This window comes from Lonchura striata, chromosome 8, assembly GCF_050655825.1.
Source record: "Lonchura striata isolate lonStrDom1 chromosome 8, ASM5065582v1, whole genome shotgun sequence".
Lineage (NCBI taxonomy): Eukaryota > Metazoa > Chordata > Aves > Passeriformes > Estrildidae > Lonchura > Lonchura striata.
In genome coordinates this window covers 329603-347643 of record NC_140710.1, presented here as the reverse complement: position 1 = coordinate 347643, position 18041 = coordinate 329603, and the positions used below count along the sequence as shown (strand labels likewise).

General features: G+C 37.4%; 1 protein-coding gene and 1 long non-coding RNA gene across 2 annotated transcripts; one reads left to right on the top strand and one right to left on the bottom strand.

The window, feature by feature from the left end:
* Positions 1 to 1975: 1975 nt before the first annotated feature.
* Positions 1976 to 16014, top strand: ACADM (acyl-CoA dehydrogenase medium chain). The gene is made up of 12 exons (XM_021542585.4): positions 1976 to 2048; positions 4556 to 4655; positions 5430 to 5527; positions 5649 to 5718; positions 7649 to 7749; positions 7838 to 7918; positions 8728 to 8858; positions 9947 to 10055; positions 10849 to 10989; positions 11075 to 11170; positions 11878 to 12126; positions 15722 to 16014. Exons 1-12 carry the CDS (start codon positions 2025 to 2027, stop codon positions 15791 to 15793), a joined length of 1272 nt encoding a protein of 423 aa, XP_021398260.1. The 5' UTR covers positions 1976 to 2024; the 3' UTR covers positions 15794 to 16014.
* On the bottom strand, positions 5098 to 18038 carry LOC146766712 (uncharacterized). The gene is made up of 2 exons (XR_014956974.1): positions 17878 to 18038; positions 5098 to 5740 (listed from the first exon to the last, which is right to left on the bottom strand). It is a non-coding gene; the product is annotated as an uncharacterized LOC146766712 (long non-coding RNA).
* Between the last annotated feature and the right edge of the window lie 3 nt (positions 18039 to 18041).

The following is an 18041-nucleotide window of genomic DNA, read 5'->3' as shown; positions in this document are numbered from 1 at the left end:
TTTCCTGACGATTCTTCATTGCACTACCATAAACTGGATACTATGCCAAATGGATCTTTGGTCTGACCTAGTACAAGTCTTGTTACTTCCATGGCAAAATGAGCTTCAGCTATTCATGTTGTAAAGAGCCTCATTGTTTATCACATGAATAATTAAGGAAAAATATTTGGTGTGTTTACATACAGTAGTTAAATAAAACACTTTCAAGACTTACAGCAGCTATGGATTTATGATTAAATAAGACTTAAAATTTGACATTAAGTACTGTTTGTGATATCCAGGAATTAAACAATCTAAAAATATACTTGAAAATATTTTAATTCAAGAATAACATTATCTTGATTTTAGATCATTTAGAGTTTTCTATAGAGACGCTTTCCTTTCTCTTTTTTTTTCCCAATAAATGTATGGTTTTAAAATCCATGAAAAAGCTGGGGAAAAACCCCTAACTGCTCACCCTGAGCCACCCAACTAAATCCCAAGACAAAATAAAAAAAATCACAAGAGCTCGCAACAGAAATTTAGAAAAAAATGTTGGGTTTAAGTTACTATTGTATCAGAGATCAAAGAAAAGCAAAACAGGTCATAATTCTACTAAGAAGAAGTTGCCCTGCTTGTTGCATTGCACTACATGAAAAATTATTCTGCTTTAGAGATCATGAATTCAGGACCTACACACTAAATTTTACTATGTTTGTTTAGTGCAGTAACTTCAGTAACTCTAAATACATAAATCACTGCAGAAAATTTCATTTGCTTTCCATTTCTAAAACGAAAGTTCGAAACAAATGGCAAAATCCTGTTTGTTGTTAATAATTTTAAAAACTTCAAACCTGTAAAACACTTTAAATGTAACACAAAATGCAGACTTTGAGTGCTGGTATTTTAAAGCCCCACCACAGCTTTACATTCCAAAGGTATGGTGTACTTGAAACATACAGAATCTTCAAAAATACTTAAGCAACATAGAGTTATAAATTATGTTTATGTCTTTTACTCCATTGCCCTTAAAGTACAGTAAAAAAAAAAATCTCCTGATACTAGAGTGAAAAACCAGCAGCCTATGCACTGAATCAAAGCTGCCTACATGCCTCCCCTAAGGTAATCACCTCCAACCAGAACAGTCTATATGAAGTCTATAAAACACTCCAATCTCCTTTCAGACAGTTGATAAATATGTCTGTAAATAACTTTTATATAGCTAGTTTTCTATCACACTGTTTCTTTGGTATTAACTACAAAATCAATACTCTCAACTGTCAGAAACAAAACAAGCAACTAAGAGCCAACATAAAAAGGCAATAATGACTCAAAAATATTTGTTGCATACTATTTTGTATTATTATACAAAATAAAATATTATTCAAAATCCAGCTTCCAGAAAAATACTTTGTTAATTCTGTTGAAATTTCACACCAAATAAGGAATTAACAGAAAAATCAATGGCTGCCATTTTTCTTGAAATCCTTGTTGTAATAAACCCCTAAATGTGAAACAATGAAACAGTACTATTCAAAAGCATATATTTTATGCATCACAGATCATTTCCAAATGCATTGTTTTTCCTTTAAAATACAACCGGAATTAAGAGCATTTATAAGCACATTTTATATAACTATCAACACAGTCACAACTCCCGTGTGCCAGGCCCAGTCATTTTCCAGTTCCTGCCACACCTCCAAAACATGAGTTTATGACTCCCTGAGGTGCAAATTACAGTCAAACTGCTTACACGTTTCAGTAAAGGCTTTTCTGCTAACAAGTGATTGGAACCAGCCCAGGACGCTCAGCAAACAGGCAGCAGACCGGGGCACAGACACTGCCCGTGTTCGGGCAGGACGAGCGGGCCGGGCCGGGCCGGGCCGGCCACAGGCTCCTCCACAAGCGGAGAAGGAACAGGAACTCGCGGGAGGCTCCCCGCGGGCCCGAGCCCAGGGCTGCCCCGGCCGCCGCGCCAGGCGCCGCCCCGGCCGCTGAGCACCGCCCCGCAGGAGCTGCTGCGGCTGCCGCGCTCTCCCGCCGACATGGCTGCACTGAGGGCGACGCGGGTGAGCGGCCGGGGCGGGTGAACACTCGGGGACACAAGACCCGGGGAGAGGCACGGGACGGTATGGGACGGACCGGACCAGGCCGGAGCGGAGCGAGCCGAGGCGCTGCCGGTGCTAGCGGCCGGGGGAGCCCGGGCAGCAGAGAAGGGCCGCGGGTTCGCAGAGGGCGAAGGGCGGAAGAGGCAGGGCCAGCCCGCGTTCCGCCCGCCGTGACCGTCGGGGCGGCTGCCGGCACCGGGGTTGGAATCCACCCGCTGTGCTGCTTTTCCTGCCTCGCAGTATTACCCGAGTTTATGCCCGTAATCCTCACGGCTCGAATGGCTATTGCCGCTTGATGTTCTTCAGTGGAAATACTGCACAGCCCTGGGGTTCCTCTTGTGGCAAAGGCCGCGTCGTGCCAAGTATGTCTGGCACCTCTCCATTTAAGGGTGGAGACGGCTTCAAAACACCGGGGTTAGAGTTCAGGGTATTTTATTCAATGCATTTCCTTTAGCATACGTAGCTGTGATATCTATTAGCTACCTATGTTAATTTTCTAAAAATATGTGTGAAATATAATCGTTGGTTTTCTAAAATACAAACTTTCTACTGTAGTGAACCACCAATAACCTCACAGCTTCAAACTAGAAAATTAAAACTATTCAAAACACATTTAGCATGACACATGCCTTTTTCTGGATTCCCCATTTCCAGAGGTATTAATGAGTCTGAATTACTTGAATGGCCCTTCACAGCCTCCTAGCAGCAGTATTAGTTTACCCCAAATGTATGCAGCTTGGCCGCAGGTCCTAAGTGTTGCTGTAAGAGTGAGGGAAGTCAGTGAAAGAAGAAGTCTCCATCTGAAGTTGGCATCTTATGGATCAAAAGTAATGCTTTAGGCAAAGAAAGCCCACAGGGAGGAAATTACTATTTCAAGTTCAGCCTCCTGACATGTTACCCCAGCAACAAACTGCTCTTGATAATTCTTTTCCATTTTGCCCTGAGATACGTGAGGCAGAATCAAGGTTAGCGACCCTTAGCTTGTTGTTGTCCCAGCATTTCCTGTGACGTTCATCTTTTCAAACAGGTTCTATAGATCTTTTGCCATCAAGGTAATAAATAAATGCATCACTTTTGTGAGTAGCCTTGTCATACCCTTTTCCTGACAGCATATTCTTCCAGTGTTAGTTTTGCTACACTGATGGTCGTATTTGTAATTGTAATAGAGTTTATACAGTAGTGCAAAGAAATGCAGTTCTATCTGAACATCACTAGCAGTAGTTTGTCACTGAATCCAACTGTTCCTCAGAGTCAAGCAATGGGAAAGTTGACAAGTAGACAGATGGTCATCCAAATTCTTATGTGTAGCAAACCCTCATCCTTGTCATCTGATAGTCATGCAGCTTCCAGGTATGAGTTGTTTGTGGAGGTATTGTTGAGTTTTTCCAGAGTAATCTTCAGTGTTACCTTATATACTATACAACAGACATAATTTCACTGGTTTAAATTTTACAGCTTCTTTCATATAGGGTATCACTTGTAGCATTAGTTTGAATCCAGTACTTTTCCAAGTGTAGGCAAAACCTTTTGGTGGTAAAGCTATGCATTAGTCTATCAAGGGCTGCTCCTTAAAAAAAGAAAAGAATAAAATTTCAATCATTCGACTTTTTTTCAGCCTCGTCTTTTTTCCAGATAAAATAAAGTGTAAATAATTCTGAAGGATCAAGGTCTATCTAAATTTTTTGTGATGTTGTTTGGCTTTTAATATGAGAGGTAGCAGTAACAGAAAACTTAGCAAGGTCCTCTTTTGCAATGTCTATTGTTTTTAAAAACTTGAAATTAATAATATATTACCTACAGCAAAATGCAATCCTGGGGCTCTAAACTTAAAAAAGCAGAGAATGTATTTACAATTAAAAATAATAAATTTGTGGTAACTATTAGGAGGAAAAATAAACTTTAGATAGTCCGAGAGACTGCTGTCTCTCCTGTTGGAGGATAATAATAATCACCAAGTGTCAGTGGCAGCAGCTTATTAAAAGAAAGCAGAGATTAGTCTAGGACATTATCAAAATATTCTGATATATTGGCTAATTGGTAGGTTGTTATTAAAATCTTGCTAGATCTGCATGTAGGTAAGCATTGAGTAATAGGATATTCACTAGAGGGCCAGAAAATGAAGTTTGATGAGTGTGTGTATAAATGAAAGAAATACATATTGCTGTGTCTCTGTGACTTTAATAATTTTTAAATACTCAGTTGCACAATACTTAAAAGTGCATACAGCAGTTCACTCACCCTTGGTCCTGTTAAAGCCTGAGATTCCTGGTACAGGTGTTAGTTCATGTAAGTGTTGCTTGCCACAGGAGGCAAACGCAATGTAGCCAGTAATTCTTTTATCGCTGTAGTAATTGTATTATACTTACGGTTTCTAGAGAGGGAGTCTAAAGTTGTGCTGCAGATAGGTTAGTAGCTTTAGGAGGCTTGAGCTGTGAAGATCTTACACCTCATGTTCTTTTCCTCTTTAGCAAATGCTTCAAACCATCACAGGGCATGGATGGAGGTCCTATTCTAGTAAACCTGCACAAAACTTACATGTAGGCAAACCTGGAGCTGGCTTTAGCTTTGGTAAGTAGTACAGTTTTTGGAAGAAATGTAACAATAATAGGCAAATGTAGTTCACCATGATTTTAAAATTAAGGTGTTTGTTCTAAATATATTTCTAGTAAAAAAATGGTTTGAAAAACAAAGTAGCTTTATCCTCAGCTGAGGCAAGGCAGATATGCATGTAGTGTTCTTAAGATTTTTTCCTTTTTTTAACTCATGTCTATGATAAGTTTTTTTTTTTTATTGCCAAAGTGTCTTAGCTTTGAATACTTACCTCATATTGCTGTTTTCAATGTTACAGTACCTAAATGTAGTCATAGTTGAACTTGGTTATCAAGAAATGTAAAAAAATTAATTTATCTTCATCTTGGCATATTATATATAATATAATATGTACAAGCAAATTTAGAGTATCAGAGGTAGATGTTTGAAGTTGAAGAGTCAAGATCTTTGGGCAACCTCAGTCTTTTTATGCTTTTATTAGCACAACATTCTTTTTATTTCTTCTGGTAATACATTTTATGTTACATAGTCCTCTCTGCTTCATTTTCAATATTTTGTGGATAATTTCATCAGACATAAATAAGTGCATATAGGGGTTGATCAGAGAACAATGGAGGTTTTCTCCCAGGAGGAAGAGGAACTTGAACTTTTTTGCTTCCTGAAGAGCCCCAGATAGTGGTGGTTTGGGTTGTCCTGGAAGGATGCTCTTGTTTTCTTCTTTATCGCTGACAATTGACAAAGTAAAAGACAGAAGAGGATTTATGATCTTTTTCTCTTCCTTTTTAAAAATAGAACTTACTGATGAACAGAAAGAGTTTCAAGCTACTGCTCGTAAATTTGCTGTGGAGGAAATTATTCCTGTTGCTGCACAATATGACAAAACTGGAGAGGTAAATTCTACCACAGTGTAAGGGAAAAATTGGGATGAAACAGACTTTTATCTTAACCTGCATGAAATTTAAAGTTTTGGTTGTGATGAATCAGAAGGTGATTTTTCCATGTCTGTTTCAGTATCCTGTTCCACTTATAAAGCGAGCTTGGGAGCTTGGTCTTATGAATTCACACATACCGGAAAGCTGTGGTAAGTAAACATTCTTTTTAATCTGTAAAATGAAACAATGAAAAGACATTAGATGAGATTCTTATGTGTAATTATGGATTCTATACCGTCACATAAATAGTCGGTACTTGAATAATCTAAATTTAATCAGTAGGCAGGTTGACACACACAAGTGTGGTACTAGGTGTAGGTGTAATCAGGCGACAAATTAGGCAGATTATAGTTTAGTAATTTATGACCAAATTTTTCTACTGTGATTACAGCTGCTTAATGTTCCCCTGGTGCAGTGTCAGCTGATTAGGCAGAGAAATTAGAAGGTCATGTTTTGTTCTAGTCTCTGACACAGGCTGGAGCAATTGAAGAGTTTATCCCAGAAGGACAGTTTTTCAGTTTAGATAAAGTGCAGTACAACAGAATCCTGACTCATAAGATGTATGAGCAATACAGACAAACATGATATGCTAGGGAAGGGTTTTAGTGAAAGGAGCTCATGTCTCATAAAATCATTGAAGTTCTCTGAAGTGGCTAATAAATGTGTGAACAGGGAATAGAGAACTTCCAAAATAAGTTTTAAAAATCATCAGGTTTCCTACTGGCAAAATTAGCAGCACAGCCTTGCTAGGTCTTGTGCTATTTAGGATGTCTATAAATAAACTGAGAAGGGCGTAAATACAATGGTGATAGAGTTTGCTGATAATACTAAGTTATACTGATAATACTAAGTCATCTAGAAAAGATGATCTGGTTCAGAGAGCTGCAGGAAAAGGTCACAGAAGAGAGTGAGAGTTAAAATGGCAATGTGATTCCAAAAAGAAAAAGTGATACACATGTGAAGGGAAAGAATCAATCTGAACTTCACAGAGGAAAGCTATGCTGTGCACTAGATACTGCCTCTCAGAAAAGACATCTTTGGATCCCATGAACATGTGCATAATGCTCAGAAGTGGTCACAATTGAAAAAGCTAAGGTCAAGAGGGACTCTTAAGGAAATGAATGAAAAAGCAGAAGGCATAATTATGCTGCCTCCTGCATCCGAATTGCACTTGCCTTTTTAATTCATTATATAGTCAGACGCTTCCATTTCAAGAGAGTATTGGGGAAATGGAAAACATTTCTAAAAGAATGACAAAGAATATAGAAGTTTTATCTTCTGTGTGAGATGTAAATTCTATAGGAGAAATGACTAAAATGTCAGTGTCGAGAGAGTGTGAAAAGGGATTGATGGTTCACTGTCCCTTTTAATATAACTAGAAGGCATCAAATTATGTCATCAGATGCTAGATTCAAAACAAGTGAAAGGAGATGGTTCTGCAGTGTGGAGTTAATTTGCAATTTATTGCCCCTGTAGCATATAGGTGCTAAAATTTGACATAGGTTCAAAAAGACCAGATAAATTTATGTAACAGATGTCTGTCAGGGGTTGGCATAACAAAAATACCAAAGAGAACTATTTCTTTGACCGAGGAAGTCACCTTAAAGTTGAGGAAAATATTTTTGTGGTAGTTGTTAATGTACTTGTGTGTAGTGTTGGCCAGTTTCCCATGGTGTTGGCTTCTGTCAGACACAGATTACTACATTGCTTGTCTACTAATATGGACACTTTTTTGTTCCCAAATGCTTTTGGCTCAGGGGCCCTTTCTCTGCTTCCTAGGAACTCTTAATTCTTGAATGCACAGTAGTAAAATAATGTGAATGGTACATTCTTTGCCACTTTGTGCAAGTTGTCCCACATTAATCAAACAATAACTCTGGAAACATGATAGGTAATTTTCAAATTGCCTGTTACTCTTTTGATGAAGATTTATTTAAAAAGCTTGCGTGAGAATGCCTAACCAAACACAGTATACAATCAAGTGTATGTGGAATAATACATTATTATGTTATGTAAATCATTAGTAGTAATACATTATAATTTAAATCCCCTTGAGTAACTTAAATACTTCAACCATAGGTGGCCTTGGCCTTGGCAGTTTTGAAGCATGCCTTATTACAGAAGAGTTAGCTTACGGATGTACAGGGGTTCAAACCGCCATTGAAGCAAACTCCCTAGGGGTGAGTTCTGTCTTTTCTTACATCCCTTAAACTACAATCTCTGCTCTTGAAAGAGCCAGATTAATGGTCTAAATATTTTTTTTTTCAGCAAATGCCAGTTATCATTGCGGGAAATGAGCATCAGCAGAAAAAATACTTAGGAAGAATGACAGAAGAACCAATGATGTGTGTAAGTATAACTGCTATACTGCAGAATGTTTCTAAATCACATTAATTGTATTACTCCTTTTTTTATTTTCCTCCTTTTTTGTGTGGTTTTTTTTTCCCCTGAACACTTACATGTACTCACAAATTAGCCCTGTTGGTCTTTATGTAAACAGGGACATTTAGTGAAAGCGAGTACCTAACGAGATACATCCAGTAACTAAAAAGAAGATATTACTTGGAAAATTATCCCCATCCTAAGTAACTTACCAAAAATTAATAGTTTTTATTTCCATTTCAAGAAGGGTTGTAGATGTTTAAGAAAAATATAGGATTTATGTAAAGAGACCCTCAACTTGGAGGGGAATGACACTCTATTTGTGATCTCAAATATTACATAAACAGTTACTTGTTACATAGAAAGAAGTAAAGATTCATGTGCAATGTAAATTTGCAACTAAGCCTCCTAAACTGAAGGACTCAGTGCTCCTATTTTCAGACTTTAAAGATCCTCAGCTTTCACATCAGAATTTTTGAATCCTGAGGAAGTAGTAACCTAAGGGTTACAGAATGTTTCTGTTTGATTAAAAGCCAATTTAATGTATTATTATGGATTTATAAATAAAATTAACACTTACTTGGCCAGGTGTTTGCAGGGAGGAGGGGGCTGTGTGTAGGGTTGTTTTGGGGTTTTATTGGGGAGTTTTGTTTATTTGGTGTTTGGATATTACTATGCAGTTCACTTAAACCTTCAACAACTAGTTTGATGCACATAATCTGCATTAATTTGTAGTTCACTAAAGATAAACTTTTTTGCATCTTAATTTCTTTTAGGCTTACTGTGTAACAGAGCCTGGAGCAGGCTCTGATGTGGCTGGTATAAAAACAAAGGCTGAGAAGAAAGGAGATGAATATATCATTAGTGGTCAGAAGATGTGGATCACAAATGGGGGGAAAGCAAACTGGTATGTTAACTGGTGTCATAGTTCTATGCTGTTTGGTAGTTTTACCCCAACCCTCCAACCTCAGTTAAATTCTTTAAAGACCTGTCCTTTAAAAACCTATCCTTAAGACACAAATCTGAATGTTTTCCGTGTTTCAGCAGACTACATTCTAATCTCTGCCCAATTTATGAGGCTAGCTATCAGGACAGCATAGACAAATGCAGTCTTGAGTGCTGTGCAAAGCCTGAAAAGAAAAATGACTGATGACATTATGACTCCACACTCAATAATACCCTCTTGAATCTTCCGGCTATCAAAATTAAATGTGATTCTACTAGAAACACCTCTTACTCCTAGTGAAGCTAGAAACACTGTTAGATTGTAGTGTTACTTTTTATTTTCTGAAAAGAAGACATTTTCTATCTGTCAAAGATCGCAGATATTGTCTGGAGCATGCTCTTATAATGTAAACTTCTTAAATCATGTCTTACATCACGCTGATTCACAACACAGAAATTTCCCTGAACTCAAGTGGAAGAAACTTTATATGCTTACCCAAAAACTAAATTTTCTAGTTATTTTCTTGTTGAAGGCAGACCTACTGAAGACAATCTGTAAGATTTCTTTTGGCCTTACTGAATACCATAGAAGTGATTTACAGCTGTTTAATAAGAGAAATACTTATTTAAAACTTATACTTGGAAAAATAAAATCAAGATCGTTGAAATCAGGTTATAACTTTTACATCCAAGAAAGTATGTCCTAAGCATTAACTTTTATGTACATGCAATGAATAGCTTTCTTTTGTCCTTTGTGGGAAGCTGTTAATATCATAAAGACTTACAATACATGGAAAAGGTAGGGTATATTTGCATGTTGTTCTGAGTAACTTTATGAAATCTTGAATCTTTGAAACCTCTATTCTCTTGATCTCTCTCCTTTTATTTTCAGGATGGGCAAGAAAGAAAGGTTGTTAACTCACGGAAAGAATTGGTATATGATAGAAATGCCTTAAAATGCTAAATAAACAAAAATGTTTAAAGTGCTAGATAAATATATTTTGTTAATTGTGAAGATAAACTGCATGCATCTACTTTATTTTACACTAGGTATTTTTTGCTAGCACGTACGAATCCAGATCCAAAAGCTCCTGCAAGCAAAGCCTTTACTGGATTCATTGTGGAAGCAGATAGCCCAGGGATCCAAGTTGGAAGAAAGGTGAAGATTGTATTTCCTGTTTGACAAGCCAGGAATTGTTGTTCTAAAAAAGACTTGCAGAACTGAGCAGTTTCATATGCTTATCTACAAACATCTTTTCATTTTCACAACACAGAGGAACAATTCGTAAAACATAATTTTAAAGCTATTGATTCAGAAAAGGAATTATTTAGAATGGTCTAAAGTAAGATGACGACTGCAGAGAGTCTTTGAGTACAACTGTATTGGCAGGTGCCAATAAATGAGAAGTAGTATGCCTTGAAAAAGTAAGAAGGAAGATGAACAATTTTGACAAAATACACACATAGCAAGTTTTAATTTTAGCTAGTACTGGACAGAGAAAAGGCCTTAGAGATACTGATGGTAGTTCTCTCTTTAAAAAAAAGTACTATTTTTAATTGTAAGTAAAACTGAATGCTGAACATTAGGCAAGAAATCCAAAAACTTGAAAAGTTCATTTATTTATTCACTTGTAGTATACCTGTACTTCCTGAATATTAGATTATTTTCTTTTTCCACTTGCATCTCAAAGACAGTTGAACTAGAAGAACATAAGACTGATTACAGTGACAGAACTCATTTTGTGTAAGGAGAAAGTAAGCTGCCCAGCCTAGACAAGTTAAGGGCATGCTGGTCTGCAAATACAAAACTAGTATTTGTCTTGCATGAGGTAATTTTTAGATTAAGTGTTTTGGGGAAGAAAAAATATGCTTTGAGTCAACAAAAGAATGAAAACATAATGTACCTTTGAATAATCCAAGTTAGTAGCACATGTGTAAATCTCCCACTTCAGGAAATGAATATGGGTCAACGTTGCTCAGATACAAGAGGCATTGTCTTTGAAGACGTGAGAGTCCCAAAAGAAAATGTATTGATAGCGGAAGGAGCTGGGTTTAAAATCGCAATGGGAGCTTTTGATAAGACCAGACCACCCGTAAGTATAAGAAAAAAATAGGTAAATAGGTTATAAAATATAGCAGCAATTTCTTATTTTTTATTCTGGTCTGTATTAAATTTAGGTGGCAGCTGGTGCTGTTGGATTAGCAAAAAGAGCCCTTGATGAAGCTACTAGATACGCTTTGGAGAGAAAAACCTTTGGGAAACCAATTGTTGAAGTAAGTGTGGGGGCAAACAATATCATAAAAGCTTATGTTTTCACATCAGATGTACTGTGACTGATTTTTCAAGATTATTCCCTGATATGTATATTTTCTTAGTTTTTATATGTTATACCTCTGCCATTTTGTGGTTTCCAAGTATATAGGTTGCACTGTAAGTAAACTTAGCTATGCGGTAACTTCAAGAATTTTTGGTAATTTATCAATGATAGTAGGAAAAGCAGAAAGAAAATTCTGCCCCAAAGCTCAGAACTTACATACCAACTGGGCATACTTAAGTCTTCAGTGCTAATAAAGAGGGATTTTCAGGAATGAAGAAAACATCTGAAGTATGTGAAACAAGATAAATACCATTAACACCAATAGAATACATTGTCCATCATGCTGCTTACCAGTTTTGAAAAAATATGAATAAAAAACAAGATAAATACTAATAACTTCATAGGGATGAAATACTGATGAAACAACTTCAACTGTTGTTTCAACAGTGTTTAATCCCTATGACTAAATGGATCTGGAAATCAAAAACTTAAAGAGGATAATTCAACATGCATATATGAGAGTGTGATGCATGTTCTGCATAACTTCTCTTGTACAACTTACTGAGTTTTTTGAGAAAAATCACTGTATTAAGGAGATTTTATCTTTTCTGCATGTCATAGAATTTTAAGCAGGCAGTATTAACCTAGTTTATTTCATCACAGCACCAAGCAGTGTCTTTCTTGCTTGCTGAAATGGCAATGAAAGTTGAACTCGCTAGGATGGCTTACCAGAGAGCTGCATGGGAAGTTGATGCCGGTCGCAGGAATACCTACTATGCTTCCATTGCAAAGGCATTTGCTGGTGACATTGCAAACCAAGTAGCTGCAGATGCAGTACAGATTTTTGGAGGAAATGGATTTAATACTGAATATCCTGTAGAAAAACTAATGAGAGATGCTAAAATCTACCAGGTAAGTAAAAGAGAATGTGCTAATGCATAGATTTTATATGGAATAAAGTAATGGCTACCTACTTCAAATCATGGTGTAATTATGTGATATTAAAAATAATTTTAGAATGAAAGCAGTAATCTTTCCATTTAAAGAAACAGTGATTCAAATCAGGAAATTTCTTCCATAATAAAGTCATTGCACTTGAAAAAAACTGAAATCACATAAGAGAAATAAATTGTATTGTGTGAGTTTTGGGCTTTTTTCCCCTCTAATGTGGTAACTTGTTGCAATCCTTGGATTCTCAGTTTTGAAGTCTTTGAACTCTTGGGAAAAAAATCTTGATAAAAATACCAATGCTAGCTTTGGTATTCTGTAAGTACAGGTGGTTTACATATCATACTCTTCTGGAAAATCTTTGGAGATGCAAAACTTTTGACCATCTGTCTTTAACCTGGATTGATGTGTGCTTATAGTTCAGCTGTCTTCTCAGCCTGAACACTAAAGCAGTTTCTTACCCCAACACCTTATGAGGGAAGAGGTGTTTTTTGTTTGGTTGGGGTTTTTGTTTTACTTTTCAATTAAACTTTCCTTTTGAAACTTTGGTATTACAAACTGCGTAGAATGCTGTGGCTGATGTATCAACAGTATTGAGTATCAAGGTGTTGTAGTTTAAACCTAGCTGGCAACTAAGTAGCCACATAAGGGAGCTCCTCACTGCCTTCTCCTCCCTGCTCCTGAGGGATGGTGGAGAGAATTGGAAAAAATGGTAAATCTCATGCATGGAAAATAGTTGAAATAAATTTAATAATAATAAGTTTAATAATTGACATAAAGTAAATTATAGTAATAAAAGAGAGAGGCAGATAGGAATAGAACCCAGGAAGAACAAGTGATGCACAATTAAGTTGTTCACCACCTGGTGAACAATGCCCACCCCATCCACCCACAGCAATCAGCACCCTCATGGTGAACTCCCCCTAAGTTTATACACTGGGCCTGACTCTCTGCCATGAAATGCTCCTTTGGCCATTCCAGGTTAGCACTCCTGGCCATGCTCCCTTCCAGCTTTTTGTGCACCTCCTCATTGGCAGATCACAGGAAACTGAAAGTCCTGGATTTACAATAAGCACTACAGAGCAAGAACTGAAACATGAACGTGTTACCAACACTGTTCTCACAAAACACAGCACTGGACCAGCTACTAGAAAAACTATTAACCCTATCCTAGCTGGCACCATGACATGTAAAATGTGTTGTATCAACAGAAGTGTGACACAATGTAGAGTGATTATCCATTCTTTTAACAAGACCTTTTTGTACTCATATTTAGCCCATAGTTCACTGTAATACTCAAGTTTTTTACTGCAGTGTTACTGTCAAGAAATTATTCCATGTCATGTTGTAATTAGTATATTAGCATATACTATGCTGCAATTCTTCATTCAGCAAGAATATTTTACTTGCATTTGGCAAAACCAGTAATCTTTATTGATATCTAACAGTACCAGTGACTAGATAAAACATACCAAAGTAGATGATACCAAGAAACGCACATAGACTATGACCTCTAATGATTGCTAACTATAACAGCTGTCAATCCAAGATTCTAGGCAGTTAATATTTGTCTTACAGCTGACTTCAAAATGCAAACTATTATTGCCACTAGCCAAGAATTAATTTTTCTCAGTTTAAGGAAAGACAACTGCTATGCTGTAATCTAAAGGTCCCTATAAATAACTTCACTTTCGTGAAAGAGGAAATGAATGACTCATTGAAATTTATGATTGAGATTTTTTTCTTGTCAGGTTGCATGCTGTTTTAGAGAATGATGGTGTGAGGGTTGAATCTCTGATTGACTGAGATTGATTTAACAAATTCCCATTATTACTTAGTTTTTTCATTACAGTGATCCAAATGCAAGGCTAAGTAGGCTTGTTTTTCTAATTAATCAGACTTAGTATTAAATTTTTTATGACTGTCAGTTCCATTTCATCCCCAATAAAATTCAGGAAAGGTTTTGTCTTGCAAATATTTTGTCCATGTCTCTTGATTATATCTTACACTTCACTGTGCTTTGCTGTATCATTGCTCAATTCCAGATGGTAGGTACTTTTGGCCATATGTTGCATGCAGAAATCTTGATTTTTCAAATTATCTTTCATATGTTTGGTCTTTTTTTGAATTACACAATCCTTTTATTGTGTTTACTGATAACATTTTTACATGTCCTTACTGTGTCCTAGTTTTGTCCAGCTACACATCTTGGCTACTTTGATAGAAACTCTTAGGTTTGGAAACTCTTAAATTTGGAAAACTTCCTTTCTTTAATTGTCAGAGAGTCTTGAAACTATTTCCATCAGCTTATAAATAAAATCTTTCCTGTAATTACTTAGTAAGATTGTGAGTTGTGATGTCTTTACACTTGATTTACATGGCTGTGTTCATCAGCAAGTGCAAATTTTAGTGCAATAGGAGCAGTTTGGTAGATTGCAGGAACAGCTTCTGAGGCCCTGACAGCTATGCTCTAAGCAGTTTGACGAGTCTGAGTTCATAGCAAACCTGTTTGGTCCCTTGGAATTTATGTCCCTGATAGGCATCCAACTGTTAGGGTCCAGGTGCAGGCTTGTACCATTATGGCTTTCCTAGGGATTGGTGAATGTTTAGTATAGAGAGAAAGCAGAGCTTCCATTTCAGTTGGTTTCAGAAGGCACCTAGTACTCACAAAACACAGTCTTCTCGGTGGACTGGATCAACATGGGGTAAGCAGCAGCAGAGAATTCACCCTGGGAATCAACAGCTTGTTCTGAACCAGAACACTAATGTGAACACAGGTTATAGCATTCTTATTTTTAAAATGCTTTTAAGGTTCCTGGAAAGATTATTCCTGTAAGTGAATTTGCATAATTTTCAGCAATTTGCCAAACAAAGTTCTGACAGAAGTGGGAGCTGAAACATTAAAGCCTCTAGACTATGTTGCCTCAGCCATTGCATTACATTGCAGTATGCCTGTGGAGCATATGTCCTCCTTTGGCATTAGAACTTCATAGGTGCTTTATTGTTTATTTTTGACTTTGCTACCAGCAAACAAACAGGACAGAGGGATGATGCAGGCTGTTTCTTCAAGAAAATGCAAGAATAAAGAAAACCACAAAGAAAACCGTGTGGGAGAGAGTACTAGTTAATAAGAAGCAATGGAAATAAATGGATCAAAGACAACATATGGTTATGACCTTGAAAGTCTAGTTAAAGAAAACGCTTAAGGACAAGTCATCTCTTCCCTTCTAACCATGATTTCAGATCCTACTTTGAAAAATCTAAATAATGTATTTTCTTCCTCAAATAAGAGGAATGTTGTAATCTGTTTTCATGAGAGCCCTACTGACTTTAGGTTAGGAGCACCTGAGAGAACAAGACTTTCTCAGTATCTTGTATGAGTTACATTTAATTTAGCCCACTGTAATTACTCTGGCACACTGGAATTTTCTCTGGTTTTTTTCTGTCTTCTGCACATCGTAATCCACATTGGATTAGTGCCATGGAGGTTGAAAAATGTATACCTGTTAAAACCTTTTTAAAAATCACCCAGTAACATTATTGCAATTCTCCTTTTCAGATTTATGAGGGAACTGCTCAGATTCAAAGGATGATCATAGCTCGTGAACATGTTGGCAAATTTAAGGCTTAAAGAAATATATAAAGTGTGTCTGGCACTGCTGTAGTCTTCTGTGTTCTTATGGAAGATTTTAGTGTGTTTCTCAATAGAATTAAAAAGGGATGAAAAAAAAAGCTTCAAAATATTTTTATTCTGTTCATTATTAAGCACTGATTCTGTTCTCAGTATAAAGTAAGATAGAGTGTAATTTTTGACAGTCAATGCTGCATTTAAATAAAAAATTTTTAAGAGAAGTGTGGTTAGTTTGTATTAATTTTGCTTGTCATATCACTTACACTGGACAACTAACCCAAAATACAATTTCTGAAGTAGGTTAATAGCTGTATTTCAGTTTCTCTATGCTCTTGCCCGAAGCAGCTGAAGAGCTATTCCAGCTGAGCAGCAGGAAGACCTGCATTGCTACCGTCTATGTGCATCTGTGCTGGGGATTTATATAGTAGTCAGCAGTATCAGTATCAGCTTGAGAGAGTCTGGCCTTTACACTCTGAAGCATGTACACATTAAACGAGGATGAATCACTTCAAGTGGTAATGACTTAATAATGATTTACAATATGTCTTTTATTTAAAATCCAGTATATTTAAACACAGAATCAAAGAGTATGCTGAGCTGGGAGGGAGCCACAAGGACCCTCAAGTCCAACTCCTGGCCTTGCACAAAAATCCCACTCTGTGCCCAAAAGCATGGTTCAAATGCTGCTTGAGTTCTGGCAGCCTTGGAGCTTGTGACCTGGCAAGCCTGTTCAGTGCCTGACCATACTATGGGGGAAAAACCTTCCTCTAATACCAAATGTAAACCTTCTGACTCAGCTCCAGCCATTCCTTCAGGTTCTGTCACTGAGCACTAGAGAGATGAAATCAGTGTCTGTCCCTCTTCCCCTCACAAGGAAGTTATAGACTGTGATTAGTCTCCCCTCTGACTCTTGTACAGGTTGAACAGACCAAGTGACCTCTGCCACTCCTCATACAGATTCCCCACAAGGCCCTTCACCATCTTGACTGCCCTCCTTTGTGTACTCTCTAATAGCTTAATGTCGTTCTTGTATATATAAACCTATTACTGCTTTCCATCAATGTATATACTTAGCTATGCTTGCAGCAAAAACAGCCAAGAAGAAGGCATTAGGATTTTTTTTTAACCTTGGATAGACTTTTCCTGGCAATGCTGGCAAAATTGACATTTCCTGGAGTTCTTAGACAAATTACTGGATACGTGAGGCTGTACTGAATCCAGTTCTAGGCTCCCCTGAATAAGAAAGAGGGGGACTTAAAGAAGGGAGTCTAGCACATGGCCACAAAAATATTAAGGGTCTGAAGCATCTGTCATGTGAGAAGAGGCTAACTTTTTAGCCTGGACAAGGGAAAGCTCAGATAATTTTATCTATGTGTATGAATACCTGATGGGACGCAATAAAGGGGAGGGAGCCAGCCTCATAGTACCCATTGACAGGAGGGATGTTATATGCTGGCAGAGGTGATGGAGTCTCCATTTGACTCTCAAAACTCAACAAGTAGTGTCTTGAACAACCTGCCTCTAGCTAAGCCTACTTGGTGTAGGTGGGTTGTGCTCCATGATTTCAAGAGATATCTTCAAACCTGAGTAATTCTAGTAAGTAATTTCCAATTTCACTCCAAAATGTCCTTGCTTCTGTCTGGTCTCTTTCATGTCTCATCTGAATTTACCGGATGGTTCTACTGCTGTCATCAGGTATAAGCTCTGCCTGCAATCCTTACTTCTTGGGTAAAATACCTGGAAAATCAGTTCTTTAAAGAAAGCAGTTAGTCTCTATAAATTACTGATTTTCCCCCAAAACCCATAATGCAACATCTTTAGTAAGTATTTGACATATGTAAGAAACAGACCTTATTTTTGACTGTCCTATGCAACACAGCATTATGTTTAGTACTACTTCTTTGATGTTCCTGCCTGGTATAGTTCAGGGGGAACATGTGCCAGCATCAAGAGTTGGTAATCATGAATAGAGTCACCCAAGACAATTTTAATGAAGAAGCAAGAGAAATGGTTTTGAGCAAAAGGACAGCTATCTTTACCCATTTTACCTGCGACTAAATTCTTGGATTTGCTTTTTCACAGACCTGAGGAAGGAAACCGAAGTTATTTCTAAACGCTGTCCTATTTGCTGTGATGGAAGAAAGTGCACAGCTGGAGCAGACTTTACCTGCCGCACGTCAGAAGGCAAAGGCGGCTGCCGGCCCCTTGAAGAGCACAGCGCGGAGCAGCGGCGCCGCTCGGCCCCGCC